Below are 24,401 nucleotides of genomic sequence, written 5' to 3' on the forward strand. Positions count from 1 at the left end.
ACTACCAAGGTGCATATACATGCAGACATAGATATGGCATACACCCCCTGTACACACAGACTCTTTACATGTCAAAGAAAAAAATAGAAAACGGTTCATTCAGCCTCCCTCCATATCTGACAGTCTGAAGTGTGTACAGACCATCCTCCATGCTTCAATTGTTGCAAATCAGAGCACACTGGCTTACCTAAATCAGCCAATGATGGCAATATGGTAAATAATGATTACCTGGTAGGTATCTTGCCTGTCTGAGGTAATGCTGTTTGGCAGACAATGCCTTGCCAGAATCTGTTCTTGCTGTAACCATATTTAAACTTTTGTTTAAATCAGTAGAATCTGTGAAGCTAAAAATTAACCAGTATTTAGTGTACAATGCATTTGACTATTCACATTAAAGCTGAACTCCACAAACACAGCTAAATACGAAACTTCTATACATACAGCATATGAGAGCCGATTTACCTGCCAAAGAATGTATTTTGTTGTGCAGCTTATCATGAGATTTACAAATCCCTGCTACAAAGCAAAGTTGGTGACCTGGTTTTTCTCTGCCCAACTTAAAGCGTTTGTTAAAGTGGATGTAAACCCGAAATTTTTTTTTTTTTATGTCATATTGTAGAGTATAAGATTTCCTATCATTTGAGCCCAGTCTTGCCACACAGAGTTAATCCATCTCTGAGCAATCCTCTTTTATTGTTCAGTAAGAAAATTCTTGACAAAATGAGCAAAACTTTGTCAAATACGCCCCCTTGCTGTGAGTGACAGGTGATTTACATATCTCGTGCACTAGCCTAAGTAAAACACAGGCAGTATTTTTTAATTCCCTTCCACTCCTTTCTTCTGCTGCTCTGCCAGGATTGGCTGTTCCACATAATCTCAGCCCTGGCTGCAGACACTCCACTGGTCTGATATGGGGGGGTTTGCTGCTGGACACAGCTATATTACATATATATATATATATATATATATATATATATACTGTATAAAGCTGTGTCCAGCAGCACTCCACCCCCCGTAAATGACATGTATAGCGTTTCCGTCCTTTCCTCCGCTCTCCATCCTGACAGAGCCCGCTGGAATGGAGGGGAGTCGGCTGCGGGGGATGAGGGGGGTGGAGGAGGAAGACACAGGAGGGGGGCCAGAGAAGAAGGGGAGGTGGTGGTGGTGGAGAGAACAGGTCAGGCACTGGAGGAGGAGGACACAAGGGACAGTCGGGGGTGATCGGTGCAGTGGAGGGACAGCCGTGAGCACCGATCTCCCTGCATGGCGTTTGATCAGCTGCTTCTCCTTCTCTGCCTCCTCAGGGGGATCCGTGCTCACAGCTGTCCCCGCCGCACCGATCATCCCCGACTGTCACTGGACAGTGACACATGAACTGACAGGAGTCATGAGCGTGCTCCTCTTCTCCTGTGCGCGCACTTTTCACTCCGGCCAGGCACGAGTGTAGAGGTGGGCGGGGAGTCTGGTGATGTCATGACTCTGCCCACCAAGCGCCGTACAACGGACCCACCCACTGAATCCGGCGTTTTTGGGGGCTCCAAACAGACAGAGGGGAGACATTTGAAAGGTAAGGATACATGCAGGAGGCATGTATATCCTTATAGATCACCCCTATGGCAGCACTTTAAAAAAGATGGGAGTGGGTTTACATCCACTTTAAGCCAAAAAAAAAAAAAAAACTTAACTCAAAGCAGATTACACAGCACAGTGCTTGTGCTGTGTAATCTGTCCCCCTCTAAACTGTAAAAAAAACCCTGAACCTGCCACTTTCTGTATACCTTCTCTGTATCGACCATGAGAATCAAGGCAGCTCTGTCTTGATCACTGTGGTCTGATTGCGTCCCTTCATCATACGCTGCTGTCCCCTCTGCTCCCCCCCCCTTCCTGCCATTCAGCTAGTGTCTGTGTCTCTGTCTCTGGCTCCCCCCCCCTGCCGCTATTAGCAAAAAAAACTAATGTGAAATTCTCACTGCCAGCCCCTCTATTATATCTGAAAACAGCTCTAAATCAGTATTTACAATGTTTGTTTCTCTATAAAACAGGTATAGTGTGCTATGCCAGGCTCTAATAGAGGGTCTGGCATTCTTTGTGTTATATGGGTTAACAAACCCTTTAACCAATATAGCTAGGTCATCTCTCTGCCTTCGACCTAAAACTAGACAGGGAAGGAGCAACAGCAGATGGATGAGGTCATCCCTCGCCTTCCATCTGCATGTTTATGTACTGATCCTCCCTCTCCATTTTAGAGTGCAGCTGAGGATTGCAGAAAGCTGATATTAAGACAAATTCATGTACAGTACTTATTTTAGCTGTTTTTATTCATTTATTTATTTATTTAATGAATACATAAACAAAATAAATTGTGTTTTTTGTATATATTTGCATGGAGTCCACCTTTACAGTATGTAAAAATACAAAAAAAAGGCAAGTACTATGTTATTTTCTACATTGAAAAACTTCTGTGCAGTGCTACTGACAAAACATAAAGAGAACCTGTTACCACTTTTCACTTCTATGTCTGATAACTGCTGTCATAAAGGTGAGCATCATAATATTGCCCCCTGTGGTGATAAGAACTATACCGTTTTGGCAGAGGTACAAGCACTGATAGACTCCTACTAATCCAACACTTCTGTATGTATCAGATCCCCACTGCTCTCTGTTACTTCCCTCCTCGGCCAATAGTCACTAGACGTTCTCTGCAGCTCTTGCACATACGCTCTGTGCTGTCAATGGACATTGTGCAAGGCTGTACTAGTGAGCTGAACAGTCACTTTAGTGACAAAGTATCCGAGGAAGGGGGTGGACAGTCACAGGGATATGACCAACCAGTAGTGTCAAATTAGGATGATTGTAGAGGTAGCCAACCCTTGAATTTGCAGCTTTAAAGTGCCAATCATTGAATGAAGCTCTGTAATCTCTCCATACCATGTGTCAGGCTTTTAGGATAGAAAACCCTTAACACCCAGAGTGTAACAGAGTTGACAGAGACACTTTGGGGGGGGGATTTACTAAAACTGAAGAGTGCATAACCTGGTGCAGCTCTGCATAGAAACCAATCAGCTTCCAGGTTTTATTGTCAAAGCTTAATTGAACAAGCTGAAGTTAGAAGCTGATTGGTTACTATACACAGCTGCACCAGATTCTGAGTGCTTCATTTTTAGTAAATCTCCCCCTTTGGGTTCAAAACTTCTTTACTTATCAGAAATTACGGTGACTTGTCACAAACACAATTAGACATGAGACTTACTCCAAATCATCATTTTTGTTCTCTTTAACCATTGTCATGCTAGGCTTCTTTGAAAAAGAAATACCAAAGTCTGTGTCAAACTCATCCCAGCTGTCCTTCAGAACCGACTGCCCCCAGCGCCGCCTTCCATGCTTTACGTTAACAGCACTGTTCTGTGGTCCACCGACCGCGACCGTTGGTTTCTGCTGTGATGGGGAAAAATGTGAGATTTATTACGTTTTCTTTTTCCAGGTTTTGAAGCCAAAAAACAAAAAACAAAATACAACCCTGTATTTTTTTATAGCAACAACCTATTTTGCCAGTGTTCAACCTGTCCAAAGTTATCACTGGTGCACTACACCTCTCAACAGAAGCAGCCACCTGTGTCAGATCTTTATGAGATTCTATGGCAAACTGGCTCCCAGAGAATAATAACTACTTTGTTACCACATAAAAGCAATAACCAGTTTTTAAACTAACTAGTCTATCACAATTATCCTTAAAGTGTCACTAAACCCACATCATAAAAAACTATCAATGAATGCAGTCTTACATGCTGTTCATACTCACTCACCAAGATTTGTTTTCTGTATTCTGCAAAAAACCTGGTTGATCCTGCTGTTCTCTGCCCCCCCCCCCCCCCCTTTGATCATATCCCCAATGCATTTGGCCATTTTATAGAGCAGTGTTGGCAGCTTCTACACATGCTCAGTGAGTTTCTATGCTGAGCATTTCCTCCCTATCACATCTGAGCAGCCCATGTGACTATAGAGACACACATGTAGGCAAACACACAGTGGTAAATGAAAGCCCACTCCCTCCTTCATGCTAAACACAATGGTGTTGGAATATTGCATGTAGATTGATGAAGGCTTCACCTCCTTGTTGTTCTAAGACATAGGCTGGAGGGGTGTAACACAGCATGTGACTGGCAGAAATCTGCCCACACCATGTTATTAAAAAATAATAAAGATTTGATTTCAAATATATATTTCTATGATGATTTAAACAGTTTATTGAAAATATATATTTTTTTTACTCTGTATCCCTAAGGCTGTTTTATTGTTTGAACATGTGACCAGGGGACTAGAAGCTCCTCCTGCTCATGTTTCCCTGCAGACAGGCTGGGAAATAGCTGGGTCATGTGACAGCAGTATATCGATTAGGAAAAAGGTACTTCTTTTTTTATTAAAATAATTACAGTGCCATCATTCATATACAGAAAGAGAAGAGATTATGTAACAGTGGTGTAGTGGTTAGCACTTTCACCTAGCAGCAAAAAGGGTTGCTGGTTCGAATTCCGACCACGACACCATATGACTGGAGTTTGCATGTTCTCCCTGTGCCTGCGTGGGTTTCCTCCGGGTACTCCAGTTTCCTCCCACACTCCAAAGACATGCTGGTAGGTTAATCAGATCCTGTCTAAATTGGCCCTAGTATATGTATGTATGAATGTGTTAGGGACCTTAGGTTGTAAGCTCCTTGAGGGCAGGGACTGATGTGAATGTTCAATGTATATGTAAAGCGCTGCGTAAATTGACAGCGCTATATAAGTACCTGAAATAAATTTGCAAAAAAAAAAAAAAAAAAAAAAAGCATGCAGCACATCTCTTCATTAACTTGCCAGCTGAAACAGAAAATAAGGAGCTCACTGGATTTTTGGCAGATCAACGTGTATCTTTCTGTACTTGCAGCGATTTTACAGGTGCAAAACATTGAAAAAGAATTATGCATTACAGAGATGTACACTTTAAGATAGTATGCATATGGTAAAATGTGAAATATATTCATAGTAAAAATCACAGGTACGCAATCATTTTTTGTAAAACGTATACAAAGTATACAACATTACATTACTAGGTACTTACCGGTGATATGACTTTCCTGATGTTGGGAAGAGTCACCTGAGGATGCTTGGATGGCAGCTGGTTGTCAGCTGTGCTTTGTGGCAGCTGTATTTGCTGGAGGGGCCTGCTTGGAGCAGGTGAGTCATTTGATGTTTTTTCTGGTGCATTAGGAGGAGAGGAGGATTTCTTTTTTATCTCAAAGAGCGCCTGAGGCTCAGTGGATTGTGCTGGCTTATTTACAGCCTTTTTCTGTTCCACAACTTGTGTTGGAGGGCCCAGTGCATGTCCAACTTGAAAATACGGGTACCTTAAAGCCTTAATACAGTAAAAAAAAAAGAAAAGAAGAATCACTTTCTTCAATCTTTCATTGTTCCAAAGTCATCCAAAAATCAATATGTGCATGTTCAGTGACATTTCAGGAAATAGATACTATTATAAATTTAGTGCTACCAAGAGTGAGTTTAATAAAAGTACCCCTATGCTACTAAAAAGGGTTAACCAGAGTTAATGCATTCTTGCTGAATGGACTAAAAAAACGTTTATTGAGTGTTATGAAACCATAATGTAATTTATTTTACTGTGGTATCATGTCCATACACATGTATACAGTTAAAGATGTAAAATAAAAGGGGGGGGGGGGGGGGGGTTGCATGCACATTAACCACCTGGAATCTGGAAGATTTTACCCCCTTCATGACAAGGCCATTTTTTTGCTATGGTAAGAGCACTCAGGTGCGCTACTATTGTCAGAAAAAAAATGTTGAAAACCCCTTCAACTTGGGTGTGCATATTTATAAACACAATGAAACAATAACAAGTGCTATACATAGGAAACAATGTATAAGAAGTGAAGTGCAGTCCGCTTGGAAAGGTAAACGTCCTACAGGCTTAATATGTAATCCAGGATTTTTCAGAGTTCAAACTGACATCTTCACTGCTTGGCGCATATAAACGTCTATAAAAAAGGAGTAAAAAGGGGCCGCTTACCAGACGTAGATAACCCCTATTACGGAGGTCTTGTAGGCTCAGATTCCGGCAGGAACAGCTGATCAGGTTCCCGTGTTCAGATATCCATCCACACTGAGGATTATACTTAGGATGACCCTGCAGCGCGCTTCCGAAGGCTTGAACAGCTGATCTGTTTAGACACAGGCTCCGGTCTTCCTTGCGCTTCTCACAGGCACTGTAGAATCTGGATGGTATCGTTTGTCTCCGTGGGATCACTCACAGGTTTACAGAAGAGATGGTAAAAAATAGAAGGTCCTCCATAGTGTAGTATATTAAAACAACACTTTGGGGCGGAGCTAAGGGATCTGTCATTACCACACATCAGCTGGCTGGTCTGATCGCAGTGGAGCTGGTTGTAATCGTGTATTGATTTTTTGCCAAACTTTTTCTGATGTCAAAAAAGGATTAAGATTTCCGCGCTCACAGACCAAGGCTTGCAGCCTCCCCTTGCTTACCCCTGCAGGGATAAGATAGAAAGTGAAGATATGTGTGGGTAGGGGCAAGTGGCGCTACCTGTATGGGTACGTATCGGTTATGTATTACCTATATAGCTCAAAATTACTTGTGTGCTCTCCTAGTAGTGAATAAGTGTGCTTGGGCAAACCCGTGTAATAAAGTGTATATGTGCCCAATGGGATAACTATCCCGTAACAAAAATATATACATCTAGCTGGATAAATCATTTATCTTCTAATTTGGGATATGTAAGCTTGGTGATATTGATCCCCTAAACCAATATCTGCAGGTCTGTTTTGGCTAAGGAACCTGGACCCCGGAAGGATGAGGGGTATGGCTTATACAGGGACCATAATTAAGCATACATCTTAACTTTAAATTGGGATCTGTGTATATATTTACGAGGGTCACTTGTAATATCCTATATTGTCAATAGGGGTCATAATTTATAAACCCCAGCGCTTTAACCGTGCGGATATTGGTGGGAGAAATGGTATCACCCAAGGATTAATTTAGAATGGTTTATTTTGAATTATATGTATAATAAAGTACTGATGCCTGTAGTTATAGGTTTATGGAAATGCTCAATTTTGTCGGAATGTTGGCAAGCGGGGATAATAATACTCTATTATCGAGGGAATATACTTGAAACATCCCCGGCATTTGGTTTGGTCCATTATAGGCCGTTTTGGTAATACATACTATGGGACCCCGCCCAAGGGAGGAGAAATGCCCGCTTGCCTTCAAATAGTTTGCCATCAGGGACGTTAGCTACGCCTTTGAGAACGTCAATGACGAAACGCGTAAGGCGGAGCTACGTACCTACATCATACACGGAAGTCGGAGAGAGCGTGGAGCGCAGCTGAGGCGCACGCCGCTCAGCTGTTTGGCGTATATCCACGAGCTCCTCTCCGGGCTTGATCTCCCCTACGCAGTGTGATATTTTCACTCCTTCGGGAGTGTTAATTGTTTTTAAACTTTTATATTTATTTTTATAATACTGGTCATTGGACCTAATAACATTTTAAATAAATACAATACGTTATCACACGATGGGAGCCCTGTTTTCTTTTATATGAGGATAAAGCCTAAACTTGAAGGACAGTCACACCTGGAGTGGAAGCCCCCTAAGGATAACCCCACTGGACAACTACATCGGATTCCAAGAAAGTATCGAGGATACCAGATGCTCTTTACCCCTGCAGGGGTGCAGGGAGCGGGTGAGTGGGGACCCTTGAGGGGGAGCACCTAAGTCACTGGATTTCAACTGTCATCACAACAGTCACGTCACGCAGGAATTGTTTGAATGAAATATCTTCAAGATAGAACTTTCACAAAATTGATTTTTATTCATAATTCTCTTATATATTACAACTGTGTTATAACTGGTATATTTTTAAAACAACGGATCACCTTATATACACATTTTTTTTCTTTTTTTCTTATTTATATATATATATATTGGTTGGTCACGTTAATTGTGCACAATGGAGATTTAGTGGCAATATGTAACCAGTGGATGGCACTGGATGTGGACGGATAAGAGACTCTATATTAGCCACTGTAGAAAGTATAAGAACGAATTGTAAAATAAGGTTAACCCTTTATAGAATAGGAGAGAGTTGTGTGCAGTCATATTTATTTATTATTTACAATTAATGGTACTGATGATATTTTCTGTTACATTTGTATATACATATACACTTTGGTGGTAAACTGTTTTTTTGTTACGGGATAGTTATCCCATTGGGCACATATACACTTTATTACACGGGTTTGCCCAAGCACATTTTTTCTGATGTCAACCATTCATCGTTTTATTAAAGTGTTGTTTTAATATACTACACTATGGAGGACCTTCTATTTTTTACCATCTCTTCTGTAAACCTGTGAGTGATCCCACGGAGACAAATGATACCATCCAGATTCTACAGTGCCTGTGAGAAGCGCAAGGAAGACCGGAGCCTGTGTCTAAACAGATCAGCTGTTCAAGCCTTCGGAAGCGCGCTGCAGGGTCATCCTAAGCGGCAGTATAATCCTCAGTGTGAATGGATATCTGAACACGGGAACCCGATCAGCTGTTCCTGCCGGGATCTGTTAATCTGAGCCTGCAAGACCTCCGTAATATGGGTCATCTACGTCTGGTAAGCGGCCCCTTTTTGCTCCTTTTTTATTTCAACGAAGTTTATTGAAAATTTTCATGTATACAGAGTATAATCAACATGTATATTACATATTACATTACAATGTTCATAAATGAAAACATACATATTAATGAGGCAGGGCATCCTTCAACAAAGGATATGTGCGCTGCCTTGCGGGAGGAAGATACCTTGAAAGGCGCAATTTCAACTAGTGTCAGTAAGTATTTGTCTATGTCAAGTAAACTTAACTCTGTACCCGGTCACCCGAGAGCCATCCACCCCTCTTGAGGGAGCTTGCTGTGGATGGGGGGCTTCCAGGTACCTTTGAAATCAGGTCAGGCATGGGACGATATGTGGAAATTGTTAAGTCAGTGTCGTTGCATATTAAAAAAAAAAAAGGGGAATAAAAGGTCTTTGTACCTATGGTAAATTAAAAATTTCTTTTCATCCGAAGGTGTTAAGACAGTGAAGGGAAGCACCCGAGAACCAAAGCCAGGATATACTTATTATGCCCCCGTATTCTTGGGAGATGAGATTCCATAGAGTTCTGTGTATTTAACTTATTCACATAAGTTAATGATACGGGGTTTGAGTAAAGTCAGTAGGATTAGGGGTACATGTGGTTAGGGGGTTTCCCGTTTCCTTTTCAGGGTATAATTGTTTTGTAGTCGTCTGTGGTAAGAAAATGTAACCAGCAGGCCCATGTGTGAGTGAATTTGGTGGGTGTGTCTTTTGTTTGATGTATGAGTTCTTCCATTTCTGCAGTCTTTTGAATGCGTTTGTACCAGTCTGCTATAGTTGGAGGGTCAGGAGATCGCCATTTGCATGGAATGCACATCTTTGCTGCGTTGACCATGTGCATAGCAAGCGAACGTAGGTATGAACGTGTTGGGATTGTGGAGTGGTGAAGGAGGAATTGCTCAGGGGTAAAGTCAAGTGTATAGGTGGTTACTTGTGTGATAATTTTGTGAACCTCTTTCCAGAACGGTTGGATTTTGGGGCATGTCCACCATATATGTAAGAAGGATCCAATGTCTGTTTGACATCTCCAGCATTGCTGCGTGAGGGCTGAGTTAAAGTGATGTAGTGTAAGTGGGGTTCTATACCACCTGGATAATATTTTGAACGCATTTTCTTGTACTTGAACATTAATGGTTCCTTTGTGTATGTGTGTGTATACATTTTCCCAATCTTTTTCTGTGAGGGTAGTATTCAGTTCATGTTCCCATTTTTTATTGTGCCATATTAGGTTGGAGTTTTGATTTGTGAATAACAGGTTATAGGTAAGAGAGATTAGGTGTTGTTGCGGTTCCTCCGATAAGCATAGGGATTCGAAAGCAGTGGTGCGTCTTGCCCATTCTGGTTGTGGTTTGAATCTACTAAAGAAATGTCTAATTTGTACATAAGTCCAGAAGGGGAAGGAGGTTTTATTCATCTTGGTGGCCAGTTCTTCTTGAGTCAATAAGCGACCCTCAGAAAAAAAGTGTTCCGCTCGAATGTTTGGATGAGGCCATCCGTCAGTTAGAAAGGATGGATGTGTTCCCGGTGCGAACTCTGGATTGTGTGCTAGTGGAGTCATTGGACCAAGGGTGGAGGAGATATTCTGTTTGTTGCATGCTTCCCGAAAGGCGATCAGCGTTGGGTTAATGAGTGGGTGGGATTTACATTCTGAGGGGACATGTTGTGACTTGGTCCAGGGGAGTTGTGCTAATGGGAGGGGTGACGTTGCTTGTTCCAATCGGATCCAATCTTTATATTTAGTGTGAATGTTCCAATCTATGATCCTGGTGAGGAGACAAGCCTGTTGATATTTTTTTAAGTCGGGTAACCCTATTCCTCCCTTAAGTTTGGGATATGTGAGCCTAATGTAATTAAGTCTTGGTGTTATTTTACCCCATACAAATTTTATGCAGGCTGTGCGATATGTTGAAAAGTAAGCAGGTGGGAGTTTGATTGGAATTGTTTGTAAAAGGTACAGTATTCTGGGTAAGATGTTCATTTTAATGATTGCGTTTCTCCCAAACCAGGAAAATAACCCGGAGTCCCAATTTGATAAGTCTTTAGTTATGTTTTGTAGTAGTGGTAGATGGTTTAAGGAGTATAAGTCAGCAAGGGATTTCGGGAGTTGTATGCCCAGGTATGTGATTGCTCGATCGTTCCAGGTAAATGGGAATATTGTTTGGCAATACTGGTGGGTTGCGGGTGGTAAGGTGACATTTAGGGCGTTAGATTTCGTGAAGTTAATTTGAAGATTTGTTAGAGTCTTAAAGGTATCAAAATCTTTGAGTAGGTTTGGAATAGTGGTGAGCGGGTCAGTGAGAAAGAGCAGAATGTCATCCGCAAAGGCTGCCAATTTATACGTGTGGTTTTTAATCTCTATGCCTTTGACATCAGGGTTCTCCCTCAATCTTCTCAGAAGCGGTTCAAGTGTAAGGATAAATATTATAGGGGAAAGGTGGCAACCTTGGCGTGTTCCGTTCGATATGGAGAAGGCGTCCGACAGGTGGCCATTAACGCGGACATTTGCGGTTGGGTTAGCATATAACGCCATTATAAGATTTAGCAGTTTTGCTGGGAGGCCAAGGGCCCGTAGAGCTTCCGTCATGTAGTCCCAGGCCACTCTGTCGAACGCCTTCTCCGCATCGAGGGAAAGCATGAATCCTTGGTGTTTGGTGTTGGTCAGCCAGTGGTGGACGTTGATAGCCTTGAGCGTGTTATCCCTCGCTTCTCTTCCTGGGACAAAGCCAACTTGGTCGAGGTGTATGAGTTGGGGGAGGAGGGGGAGGAGTCTATTTGCTATTATCTTGGCATACCATTTGAGGTCAACGTTGAGTAATGAGATTGGTCTGTAATTGGAGACTATATTTGGGTCTTTATTTGGTTTAGGAATTACAGCAATGTGGGCGCTCAAGAGGTCTCTTGGGGGTTCCAAGGTCGACATGAATGAGTTGAAGGCGGATAGGAAAAATGGGGTAAGTGAATTCGCGTATGTTTTGTAGTATCCTACAGTCAGACCGTCTGGTCCGGGACTCTTGTCCGTTTTTAGTTGTTTCAGTGATTGGGTGGCTTCGTCTATGGTCAAAGGGTTATCGAGGTCTTGTGCTATGGAGTCTGAAATAGGGGATGGACTGTATTTTTTAAAAAATTCAGAGATTAGCTGTTTTCTTGATCTTTCAGTTGCTCTTGGGGTCGTGGGGGGGATGTTGTATAGTTTAGTGTAGTACTTAACGAAGTGTTTTGCTATATCTGGTGTCGAGTTGATTTTTTTCCCTGAGGTATCTGTGATTGAGTGTATAGTCGTTGAAGCTTTTTTGTGTTGTAATGATCTGGCAAGCAGTTTGCTGGCTTTATTGCCATATTCATAAAATGTTTTCTGCGATAGAATGTATCTACGCCGTATTTGTTTTCCTAGGAGATCTAGTAGTTCCTGTCGGGTTTGAATAAGCTCAGTTAGGGTAGATGTAGCTTGAGCGTGTTTGTGGGCTTTTTCTAGCTTTTGAATCTTTTCCGTGAGTGTTTTATAATGTCGTTGTCGTTCACGGTTACGTTTCGCTGCTGCTGCAATAAAAAGGCCACGTACCACACACTTGTGAGCTTCCCAGTTAGTAAGTGGGGAGGTATCGGGTGGTTTATTGTCTTGAAAGTACTGTTTGAGTTGGTTTTCGACTTCAGTTGCAATGGTGGGGTCTGTGAGTAGGGAAGGGTCCAGTCTCCATATCTGAGAGTGGGGAATGGTAGTAGGGAAGGTCAACGTCGTGGAGATAGGATGGTGATCAGAGAGAAACATAGCGTCTATGGATGCGTGTTTGAGCATGGGCAGGTTGTTTTGGGATATGAAAATGTAGTCAATTCTGGAGTAACGGCGATGCGGCGGCGAATAGAAGGTGAAATCTTTACCATTGGGGTTTAACGTTCTCCAAGTGTCGTGAAGAAGCAGGGTTTGGAAAAGTGACTTTATTTTCCGGAGGGCGGTATAGGGAAGGGATGTCGTTCCCGTTGAGGTGTCTTGTGTAGGGTTGAGTGGTACATTAAAGTCTCCGCCAAGAAGAAGGGTACCCTCTTGGAAAGTGGTTAACAGGTCTGTGATGGTGCGAAAGAAGGATACCTGATTGCTGTTAGGTGCATATATATTAGCTAGCGTAATTTTGTGGTGTAGGTATGATCCTTTCAGAAATAGGTATCTGCCGTCTATATCAAGCATTGTGTCGGTTAGTTGAAAAGGGCATTTTTTCCCTATGAGAATTGACACCCCTTTAGATTTGGAAAGTGGGTTGGTTGCATGGTGTACTGTCGGGTAATGATGATTGTGTAATTTTGGTGTGGAATCTGTTCGGAAATGGGTTTCTTGTATAAAGATGATGTCCGCTTTGTTTCGGTGCATTGTTAAAAGAAGTTGAGAGCGTTTTTCTGGTATGTTGAGACCCTTAGCGTTAAGTGAGATGATTTTAAGGGTGGGCATGGTTGCTGGGTTTAGCGGGGAGTCCATGGTGCCAAATTATCAGTGGGATCGCTGATGAGAGCGTGTATTGTGGTCGAGGAGCTGTGGCAGAGAGACAGGCACAGAGATTGGGAGACCGGGAACTTCGAATGTTGTTGTATTTAATAAATGTAAATGTAATGAAGTTTGTGGTGGGCTAGTGACAATAGAGATGAGTGTGATGGTTCTTGGTTCAGGGGGGGGGGGGCAGGGTGGGTGGAGAAGAAGAAGAGGGAAGAGGGCGGGGGAATCCGGAGACTGGTGGTACAAGGATCACCTGTCTAAGTGGGTAGGGTCCACAACTGTGGAAAATCCGGAAAGTGTCAGTGGCGTGAGCTATATGAGGTGATTTATGAGGAGATACGCTCGTGTTGTGCCACTGTGTGGGGGTTGATCTATCCAAGGAGAGATGTAAAATAAGTTTAATAATCTGAGCCGTCAAATCCATAGCCCATTCAGGAGTACGTGTTAAAAGTTGGGGTTGAAATGTTTTAGGTGGATACGTGTTACGGTGGGACAATGAATATGTCTCGGGGTATGAGTATTTGGGATACAACAATGTATATTAGAGGTTTTCTCTTTTTTTTTTTTTCTTTCTTCCTCTCTCTTCCCTGTCCCAAATGTGTATTAGTGGTGGAATCCCTGGGGGATGACGTAGTGGAATGTGTTTGCATTTTATGGACGAAGTCTGGTATGGCTTATAGTATAGAACTTTCCGAACCGTAATAAACCTGTGTATAATAAACTCATATATCCTAAGTGTAATAACGTTGTAAATGCTTAGTTATCTTATCCCTTTCTGGGATTGTTTTATTGTCAGGAATGGGTGGTATAGCCAGGAGATAGGCAATAGAGGATGGGGAAGTTCTGCTTTCCCTGTGCCGTGTGCTTCCCAGTCCTCTTCGTTGTGTATCTTATATGTTGATATACACCTTACCCTTCTTTCACATCTGTGTTCTGCAATGCCAGTGTTCTTAGGTTTTAATCGAACATGTAGTTGCAGAAGACAGAAGTGTCAATTGTACAGATATAACTCGTAGAACTTTCAGATGGTTAGAGCCCAGAGGTGATTGTAGAGGTTTCGGGGAAACATAAATGTTTTGGATCCCGGTCGTGTGTAATTTATGAAAATGGTGGAGGTATGGGAGACCGTATTTGTTGCATGTACCGGGTGTCGGTTTGGGAATGGGGGATAGAGGAGTTATATATCTTTTATTCTTTACCCTAAGGGTTAATCAGGTAAGGTAATTTGGTCCATAAGGGATCGGGGTATCTGTTTTGTTAGTGTGAGGGGATATGAGTGGTTAGCTTATAGTGATCGTTAGTTGAATCACCTCTGAGCTCTGGCTGATATTAGATACATAAAACAAGCAGTGCGGAAACCCGTCAAGTAAACAATGCTCTGCAAGATTAACTAGGAAACCGAACTGAACTAGCACTTAAAAAAAAAAAAAAAACAGGTATGAGGAGATAGCAGACGTTAAGTTACCCCAGCTGATAACGAAGAGAAGTCCATCGAAAAATAAGAGATGTCCGCCAGATTTCGTGGAGAGGGGTGGGTTCTTCTTGTGATTCTCTAATGATCGCAGTGCTCGATGACGGTACGTTGATAGAAGTCTGTCGTCTAGGTTACTTTCGATCTTTCTGAAGTCGGCCGACTTGCGGTAGTATAGAAATTCTGTGATGCAGGTTTTCTATCCAAGGTCGGGTCTGGGCAAATCTCCGTGTAGTGTGAGAATTTTGCGTGTTCGTCTTGATCAGCAAAGTCCGCCGGTGAGGGGAACAGTGAGATCCCTGCAAAGTGTAAGGTGCGGATGGGAGGTTGTAGTAGGGTTTGCAGCTCCTGGAGAATGTTGGAAAGGGCTCGCGGCATTGTGGAACTTCTCAGTGGAGTACGTTGGCGAAACGATTTCCAAGTGGATCGGTGGTGGAAGCCGGCATAACAAAAGGCATAAGGAGGTTAGAGGTGTAGGATCTTTCAGTAATCACGACGGGCTCTACGAGGCAGGGGAGCCGACATTGGGCTTGCCGGATGTCGCTGTGTTGTAGCAGTGGAGCTGGGTCTATGAGCCGATGGGGATCTTTGTCTCCTGAAGGTCGAGTTTTGGGCTTCCATCGGTTCTTCTCGTATTAGGCTTTCCGGATGAGAGAAAGTAAAGTCCGCATACCAGTTTGGCACATCAACATATGGTATGTTTAGGACTTGGCAGAAATTTTCCAGGTCTTCAGGAACTCTCAAGAGGGCTGAGTTGCCTTGATGTACGGCTTGCAGACCGAACGGAAACTTCCATCGGTATCGAATTCCTTTATTCCTGAGGACATCTAGTAGGGGCCGCAGATCTTTACGGTGGCGGAGTGTGATCGCTGAAAGATCTTGAAAAATGTGGATTGTGCGGCCTTCAAAGGTAAGTTGTTGTTTGTCACGGGCCTTTTTTAGAATATCTTCCTTAAGGGCGAAATCGTTTATGTGGCATATTATATCTCTTGGCGGGTCGGATTCTCTTCCACGAGGTCTGAGGGCCCTGTGTATGCGCTCCATTGCAATAGGTGTGTGGCGCGGTTGTTCAAGGAGGCGGTTGAACAGGTCTGATACTGTTGAGAGAACCTGATCATTCTCTACTGATTCGGGAAGGCCTCTCACCCTCAGATTGTGTCTTCTCCCTCTGTTGTCGAGATCTTCAACGTGTCGCTGAAGATCTCGTAATTGTAGCGTGTGTGTGTCCACTTTCTGATGTACTTTCCGGATGGCGGTGGTGTGTTGGGCCGTTGTGTTTTCTATGCGTTGTACTCTTCCCGCTATGGCCTGCATTTCATGACGGAGGTCCGTTATGGCTGCAAACAACGTGTCCTTAATGTCAGCGGCAACCGTTTTCAGGTCGTTCAGGCTCGGTTGTTGGTTTAGGGCTGGGTTGTTGTCATTTGGAGTGGGAGATAGCTCCGTAGGTGTAAGAGTTATCCCCTCCGGGCTGCGAGCAGAGGATGAGGCGGGAGCCGGAGCCGCCATGTTGGTTCTCTGGGTCCTGAAAATCTCCGGTATGTTTTGGCTGATACGGCCGCTGAATTCCCTCGGTGAACGGGATCTTGTTGCCGAGGAACCACGGGAGGAAGTCCCCATGGTGGGCGACCGTTTAGCAGTAGTAATCCCCTGTTATGTGCTTAATATGGGCTATGATCTGACGGAGCTCGAGGTTTAGGCAGCCATCTTCTCCAAAGGCAAACCACACCCCCCCCTTTTTGCTCCTTTTTTATAGAAGTTTATATGTGCCAAGCAGTGAAGATGTCAGTTTGAACTCTGAAAAATCCTGGATTACATATTAAACCTGTAGGACTTTTACCTTTCCAAGCGGACTGCACTTCACTTCTTATACATTGTTTCCTATGTATAGCACTTGTTATTGTTTCATTGTGTTTATAAATATGCACACCCAAGTTGAAGGGGTTTTCAACATCTTTTTCTGACAATAGTAGCGCACCTGAGTGCTCTTACCATTTGTCAAAACTGAATATTCTGGGGTTTTTTTGGGTTGCAGCACTATTAGTCTATGTGTCACGAAAATCTAGTTTGTTAATTTTTTCATTGTTTCCTTCCGTTTTGTTTATAAAGTAAAGGAAACACTATTCAATTAATTTTTATATATACCCTAATATATATTTCCCTTGTTTAATTCATCACCCTTTTTTCACTATTTTCTTCACTATTTGTTTGATTACTTAATTTATTGGTTCACCAGGGGTAGCGGTGATTATTTTGCGTTACCATTTTTTTGCTATACAGCAGTGTGCTACTTTAAATGAGAATTGCCCGGTCATGCAACACTACGCAAATTAAATTTATTACATCTTTTTTTACACAAGTAGAACTTTCTTTTGGTAGTATTTGATCACCACTGGGTTTTTTATTTTTTTTATTATATAAACCAAACAAGACTGAAAATTTTGAAAATAAAATAAATATTTTTTACATTCTGCTATTAAATATATCCAATAAAAAATGTAAAAAAATCTAATTTCTTCATGAATTTAGGCTACAATGTATACTGCTACATGTCTTTGGTAAAAACTAATCCCAGTAAGTGTATATTATTTGGTTTGCAAGAAAGTTATAGCGTCTACAAACTATGGGATATTTAGTTGATTTTTTTTTTTTATGCTAGTAATGGTGGTGATCAATGATTTAGTGTGTCTGTGATAGTGTGGCGGGCAATCTGACAATAACTGATACTGGCTGGGGGGGTACACTAACATTAATAGTGACATTAATACAGTGGTCAGTGCTAATACTATACATTGTCACTGTACTAATGGCACTGGCTGGGAAGGGGTTAACATGTAGAAGTGATTAAGGGATTAACTGTGTGTCCAACAATGTGTGTAATATGTGCTGCTTTTACTAAGCGCACTTGTTGTTTTTTATCCCTGCTTTGCAGGGAAAAAAAACAGCAAGATCACCTGTCAGTGTACAGAGTTCTGTGTGGTTTACCACACAGAGCTCTCTTACATGAATAATGGAGCCGATCAGCGGGTCCCGGCGATCAATCATTGGCCAGATCATTGGCCAGGACTCACTGATTGGCTTGTGCTGTAGCAAATCATAGCACAGCTGGGGTGGCACACGCGCACACACGCCTTACCCAGAAGGGCTGAATATGTACCAGATAAGTGATCCAGCACACAGCGGCAACCCTGCCGCAGTAGATGTATGTGGGGCGGTCCGCAAGTGGTTAAAATAGGTTTTTTGTATTCACAGTAAAATCCTTTTTCTAGAGTTCATTAAGGGACACGGGAAGTCTTTCATCTTCAGGAAATCCAAAAGCAGTTCTACTGAGGCATGGGCAACACAGCAAACCAATGCTAACAGGTCCCAAGAAAACTAGGGACTGCCTGCAGCTCCAAAAGCCACCTGAAGGAGCCTACACCCCAAAGCTAGCATCAGATGAGGACTCAACATCCATCTGGCAGAACCTAGTGAACAGAAGACCAGATAGCAGTCTTGAAAATATAGAAAACCCTGTGCTTGAGGCCAAAAAGCACTCGCAGATCTAGTAGAATGCACCTTGGTACTAAAATATGTTCTTTATCTAATGGCGCCACTAGTCATAATGTTACAGTGCCCTCAAAAAGTATTCATACACCTTGAAATTTTCCACCTTTTGTCATGTTGCAACCAAAAAGTAAATGTATTTTATTTGGATTATATGTGATCGACCAACACAAAGTGGCACATAATTGTGTAGTGGAAGAAAAATGATAAATGGCTTTCAATTTTTTTTACAAATAAATATATGAAAAGTGTGGTGTGCATTTGCATTCAGCCCCCTTTAAAGTCAAGTAATTAGTAAATAGAGTCCACCTGTGTGTAATTTAATCTCATTATAAATACAGCTGTTATGTGAAGCCCTCAGAGGTTTGTTAGAGAACCTTAGTGAACAAACAGCATTATGAAGGCCAAGGAACACACCAGACAGGTCACGGATAAAGTTGTGGAGAAGTTTAAACCAGGGTTAGGTTATAAAAAAAAAAATATCCCAAGTTTTGAACATCTCACGGAGCACTGTCAAATCCATCATCCAAAAATGGGAAGCGTATGGCACAACTGCAAACCTACCAAGACGTGGCTGTCCCCCTAAACTGACAGGCCAGGCAAGGAGAGCATTAATCAGAGAAGCAGCCAAGAGGCCCATGGTAACTTTGGAGGAGCTGTAGAGATCCACAGCTCAGGTGGGAGAATCTGTCCACAGGACGACTATTAGTTGTGAAGTCCACAAATCTGGCCTTTATGGTAGAGTGGCAAGAAGAAAGCCAGTGTTGAAAGAAAGCCATAAGAAGTCCCACTTGCAGTTTGTGAGGAGTAAACATGTAGAAGAAGGTTTTTTGGCCTAAAAGCAAAACGCTGTGTGTGGTGGAAATGTAACATTGCACATCACCCTGAACACACCATCCCCACCGTGAAACATGGTGGTGGCAGTATCATGTCTGCGAAAGACTTGGGCGGAGGCTCACCTTTCAGCAGGACAACGACCCTAAACATACAGCCAGAGCTACAATGGAATCATTTAGATCAAAGCATATTTATGTGTTAGGATTGGCCCAGCCAAAGTCCTGACCTAAATCCAAATAAGAATCTGTGCCAACATGTTTTAAATTGCTGTTCACAAACGCTCTCTATTCAATGTGACAGAGCTTGAGCTATTTTGCAAAGAAGAATGGGCAAAAATTTCACTCTCTAGATGTGAAAAGCTGGTAGACACATATCCAAAAAAACCTGCAGCTGTAATTGCAGCAAAAGGTGGTTCTACAAAGTATTGACTCGGGGGGGCTGAATACAAATGCACACCACACTCAGATATTTTGAAAATTTTGAAAACAATTTATCATTTTCCTTCCACTTCACAATTATGTGCCACTTTGTGTTGGTCTATCACATAAAATCTCAATAAAATACATTTACATTTTTGGCTGTAACATGACAAAATGTGGAAAATTTGAAGGGTATGAATACTTTTTCAAGGCACTGTAAATGTATAATTTAATACAATAAAACACACACTTACTGGCATGGTATTTGTTTGCAGAAAGGATTCAGAGTTTTTAAGTTCACTAGGGAATTTCAACACTTTCAGACCTCAAATCCCTTGCATTTCCGATATCTCAAAGCAGCTTCTCCCTCCCACTACGTCAGCTTCCTCTCCAATGGTTCTCTCCCTGCCTTGTTTACGCTATGACAGGTTCACTTTAAAATTATTTTATGGCAAATTCCTGATTCTTTATAAAATAAAGGGTGAACATATCAAATACCTGACTGGCTGTGGGGCGCTTTTTGGGGTCCCAGTGCAGCATGTCTCTCATTAGTGTTAATGCCTCTTCACTGGCATTGGGTATCAGAGTTTTCAGGTTTATAGGGACACACTGTGGAAAGCGGAAATTCATAGCTGATGCAAGCTGATATCCTTCAGACCAGTCACTCTGCAAAGTAAATGTAATGGTTGTGTTTGCTTAAAATAGTAGATACATGAAATTCTTGACATGTTTGACAGCTAATCTATCACACTAATCATTTGACTGATCAAGTGGGGGAAACACAACTTACTTTTTTTGGTGTACCCAGAACCTGGCAGATTTTAAAGATCTCATCAACCTCGCTTGTTCCAGGGAAGAGGGGTCTGAGGGTATACAATTCAGCCATAATGCTCCCAACTGCCCATATGTCTATGGGAGAGCTATAAGTTAAAGATCTCAGCAACACTTCGGGAGCTCTGTACCTGCATAGGAACAACATATCTATAGTTGGACAATTGTCTATATACTTGACATATTCCTGTATAGAAATCCACAGCTAATACTGCACATTGGCAGGTACATTTGTTTAGACATGTAAGATAACAGGGTTAAATTCCACCCAAAATGGATTACTCAGGTTCCCAAATTAAAGGATATTGTAGGAGAGATTATCACATGAGATCCTAAGGCTTCATGTACACGGGACTTGTCCAACCTCTCTTGAAAGATTTAACTTGACAGCTATAAACCGGCGTCTAAAAACGTTTACATGCTGCGTTTAGCCGCGTTACTGTCTAGAAACGTTTGCAAGAAAAAGTTTTTTTGTGTTTTTTTTTCAAAATAGACAAAAATGAAAAATGCCTGTAAACAAAACGCTGCTAAACGCGACTTGCCACGTTTGGCATGCCTCTAAACACAGCTTCTGAACGCATTTTTTTGGGTTCCAAAAAAAGCCTCTAAACACAACTGCCTAGAAATGACTATAAACAAACCTGTGTACATGTACTGATAAGATAACATAGAGGAGGGTTCAGGAGCAGTTGAAAAAAATGTCCAACAGCTCCTAAACGTCCTTTACCAGCAGCAGTGTACATGAGGCCTTAAGCCCTGTCACACTTGTGTGTCAGTGGTATTACTCTGCTTTATGTTAGATTTTCTATAGCAGTGGTCTCTGAACTGCAGCCCTTTCCCTCTCTATATCCAGCCCTTGGGGCTTTACTCCCAGTGACACCAAGAAGGGGGCACAATTCCTCCCACTGGAACCAAAGATGGGGCAATATTCCTTCCACCGACACCAATGATGGGGCACCATTCCTCCCACTGACATCAATGATGAGGGACCATTCCTCCCACTGACACCAATGATGAGGGACCATTCCTCCCACTGACACCAATGATGAGGCACTATTCCTCCCACCGACACCAATGATGGGGCACCATTCCTCCCACTGACATCAATGATGAGGCACCATTCCTCCCACTGACACCAATGATGAGGCACCATTCCTCCAACTGACATCAATGATGAGGCACCATTCCTCCAACTGACACCAATGATGAGGCATTATTCCTCCCACTGACATCAGTGATGAGGCACCATTCCCCCCTCTGACATCAATGATGAGGCACCATTCCTCCCACTAACACCAATGATGGGGCACTATTCCTCCCACTGACACCTATGATGGGGCATTATTCCTCCCACTGACATCAATGATGAGGCACTATTCCCCCACTGACATCAATGATGAGGCACTATTCCCCCACTGACATCAATGATGAGGCACCATTCCTCCCACTGACACCAATGATGGGGCACAATTCCTCCCACTGACACCAATGATGGGGCAACATTCCTCCCACTTATACCAATGATGGGGCACTATTCCTCCCTCTGATACCATTGATGGGGCACTATTCCTCCCACTAATACCAATGATGGGGCACTATTTATTTTCCACTCACACAGACAGACCAGCCCCCCCCCCCCAAACATCTGAAAAACTAAACTGGCCCTTTGTTAAGAAAGTTTGGAGACCCCTGCTCTATAGGAATATATGGAGTAAGAGCAAAAAGTGATGGTACTGACATCCTAATACAGCAGATGATGGATATCTTAGGGCAGGGATTTCCTCAAAGGTATCACCAAGATGATTCCAGGTGACAGGTGACTGAACCTGTTCTTGTAAAAATGAAGTATGCAGTTTTGGGATTGCATACCCTTTAAAGTTAGCTTGTACTTTGCTTATTCTAGGCAAAGTTATAGGTTCACTTTAGGACTGAAAGAACTAATCGATTAATCAACTATGAAATTAATCAATTACTATTTTTATAATCGATTAATCGGCCAGCCGATTAGTTGGCCTGCATACAGAATGCACTATTTGTTACATATCAGGTATTACAGTGCAGCACACATACAGCTCAGTACACCATCCATACATGTCAGTAAGTGACTGAGAACTTGTGAATGTGAATGTGTGAGGAGCAATGTCTCATGGGACATGTAGTCCTGGGCAGGAAGTAAGTGGTTCTAAAGGCAGAAGCAGCGTCCGGGGACCCTAGAAGAGGAGAATCAGGACTACTATGTGCAAAACCATTACGCAGAGCAGGTAAGTATAACAGGTTTGTTGTTTTTAACTAAAAAACAAAACAAGACTTTAAAGACTGTGTGCATGGAAGGTCAGCATCTGAACCCAGAGAAGGTGGAGGCTGATAGACTGGAGGCGATAGAAGGGATTATAATTACATTTAAAGTAAACTTTTACCAGTATTGTGCATTAAATATAAAATGATCATATCCATGAGAAAAAAAAAAGTCTCAGCTTTTAGTACTACTTTAATATAAAAGATTTATATCTCCCTTCCACCCTTCATGTTCCACAGTATAAATTAACCCCTTATTGTAGCGATTATTTGCTCTTTTTGTACTATAAAGGGCCAAGTTTAGTTTTTTTTAACCCCCATTATGACAGATGATACAAAAAAAGCATGCTGCTGCTACTAAATGTCTTTGGCCTGGGACACACCTATGGGTTTTTTTTTTCTTTTTGCAGAAACGCACTACAGTTCACTTAACATGGTTTCCTATGGGACAGTTCACATCTGTTTTTTTCAGTTGCTGTGTATTTGGAAAGGGTCAAGAACTTTTTTCAAAGCAAAATGGTGCTTTTTTTGGTTCAATATACTTCAATGGAGAAGTTGCAGAAAAGTATGTAGTGCGTTTTTGCATCAATTTTCAGACGGGAATATTCATACGAAAAATCTTTGTACATAAGCTGAATGAAAGAATGTCATTTGAAATTTTCACTTGCTTTTAACATTCTGTTTTAACATGAATTTAATTTCTTAACGAAAACCACATTCACTGTCTGAAAAATGGAAAATTGTATCATACTCACCGTAATTTTCCTTTCTTGGTGCCTATCCATGGCAGCATACCTGTGATAGAGCTCCGCCTCGACTCCTCCCTCAGGACTAGTGAATAGCATAAATTAAAGGCATAGTCCCTCCCCCTACATTCTCTGTAATATAGAATACCGAGGGTGGAAGCGTATGCTGCCATGGATAGGCACCAGGAAAGGAAAATTACGGTAAGTATGATACAATTTTCTATTTTCCTGGTGCCTCCATGGCAGCATACCTGTGATAAATAACTATCTGACACGGGTGGGATAATACTTAATAAGTATTTAATCAGAAAAGGACATTGCAGCCTGCACTGCCCTCCTTCTGAACAGTTGTGAGAGCTCCTGGATCAATATGGTAGTGTCTGAGAAAAGTATGGCGAGAATACCTGGTGGTGGCCCTGCAAACCGTCTTCAACGAAACAATAGCCCTTGCTGCCCAAGAAGCTGAGTCTGCCCTTGTAGAATTCACTCGGGATGGAGGCTCCATATTCTTCACCCTGTAGGCCTTCTGGATTAGCTTTACAACCCAAGATGCCAGAGTTCTGATGGAAGGTTATTTGCCTCTGTATTTACCGAACGGTATAATGAAAAGTCTCTCAGAGTTTCTGAAGGGTCCGGTGGCTTCTAGGTAAGCTCTGAGCACTCTGGAGATGTCCAGCTCGTGGCAAGACTCTGAATCTGCGTCTGTAAAAACTGGTAGTGCCCAGGGTTCCAACAGGTGGCTTTGAGTAGTGACCTTAGGTGTGAACCCTCGAAGGGGACGAAGTTCCACTGTCTGGGAAGGAGATATGGTTATCGCCTATCCCTAAAGAGTGAATTTCCGAAATTCTTCTGCCAGATGTAATGGCTAGCAGGAAAGCGGTTTTCAGTGTTAGGTTCCATATTGCTAGTTGTTCCACTGGAGCAAAGGGATGATCAGATAGAACTTCGAAGACTAGGGACAAATCCCACTTAGGAAATGATCGTTTGACAGGTGGGTGAATCTTTAATACTCCCCTGAGGAAAGTGACCACCAAAGGATCCTCTGCCCATCTCCTATTTGTTGCTGCAGAA

General features: G+C 42.4%; 1 protein-coding gene across 5 annotated transcripts in view; it reads right to left on the reverse strand.

Annotated features, from left to right (window-relative positions):
• The window catches only part of MAK (male germ cell associated kinase), a 131,642-nt gene that overhangs the window by 36,694 nt on the left and 70,547 nt on the right, over window positions 1–24,401 (reverse strand). For all 5 annotated transcript variants that reach the window (XM_073631050.1, XM_073631046.1, XM_073631049.1 and 2 more), the window contains exons 7-11: window positions 20,249–20,420; window positions 19,957–20,124; window positions 5,098–5,391; window positions 3,251–3,435; window positions 229–344 (exon numbers count right to left, since the gene is read on the reverse strand). In XM_073631050.1, the coding sequence (XP_073487151.1) occupies window positions 229–344; window positions 3,251–3,435; window positions 5,098–5,391; window positions 19,957–20,124; window positions 20,249–20,420 (935 nt within the window). The remainder of the gene's footprint in view (window positions 1–228; window positions 345–3,250; window positions 3,436–5,097; window positions 5,392–19,956; window positions 20,125–20,248; window positions 20,421–24,401) is intronic.

Source organism: Aquarana catesbeiana, linkage group LG05 (genome assembly GCF_042186555.1).
Source record: "Aquarana catesbeiana isolate 2022-GZ linkage group LG05, ASM4218655v1, whole genome shotgun sequence".
NCBI classification, from domain to species: domain Eukaryota; kingdom Metazoa; phylum Chordata; class Amphibia; order Anura; family Ranidae; genus Aquarana; species Aquarana catesbeiana.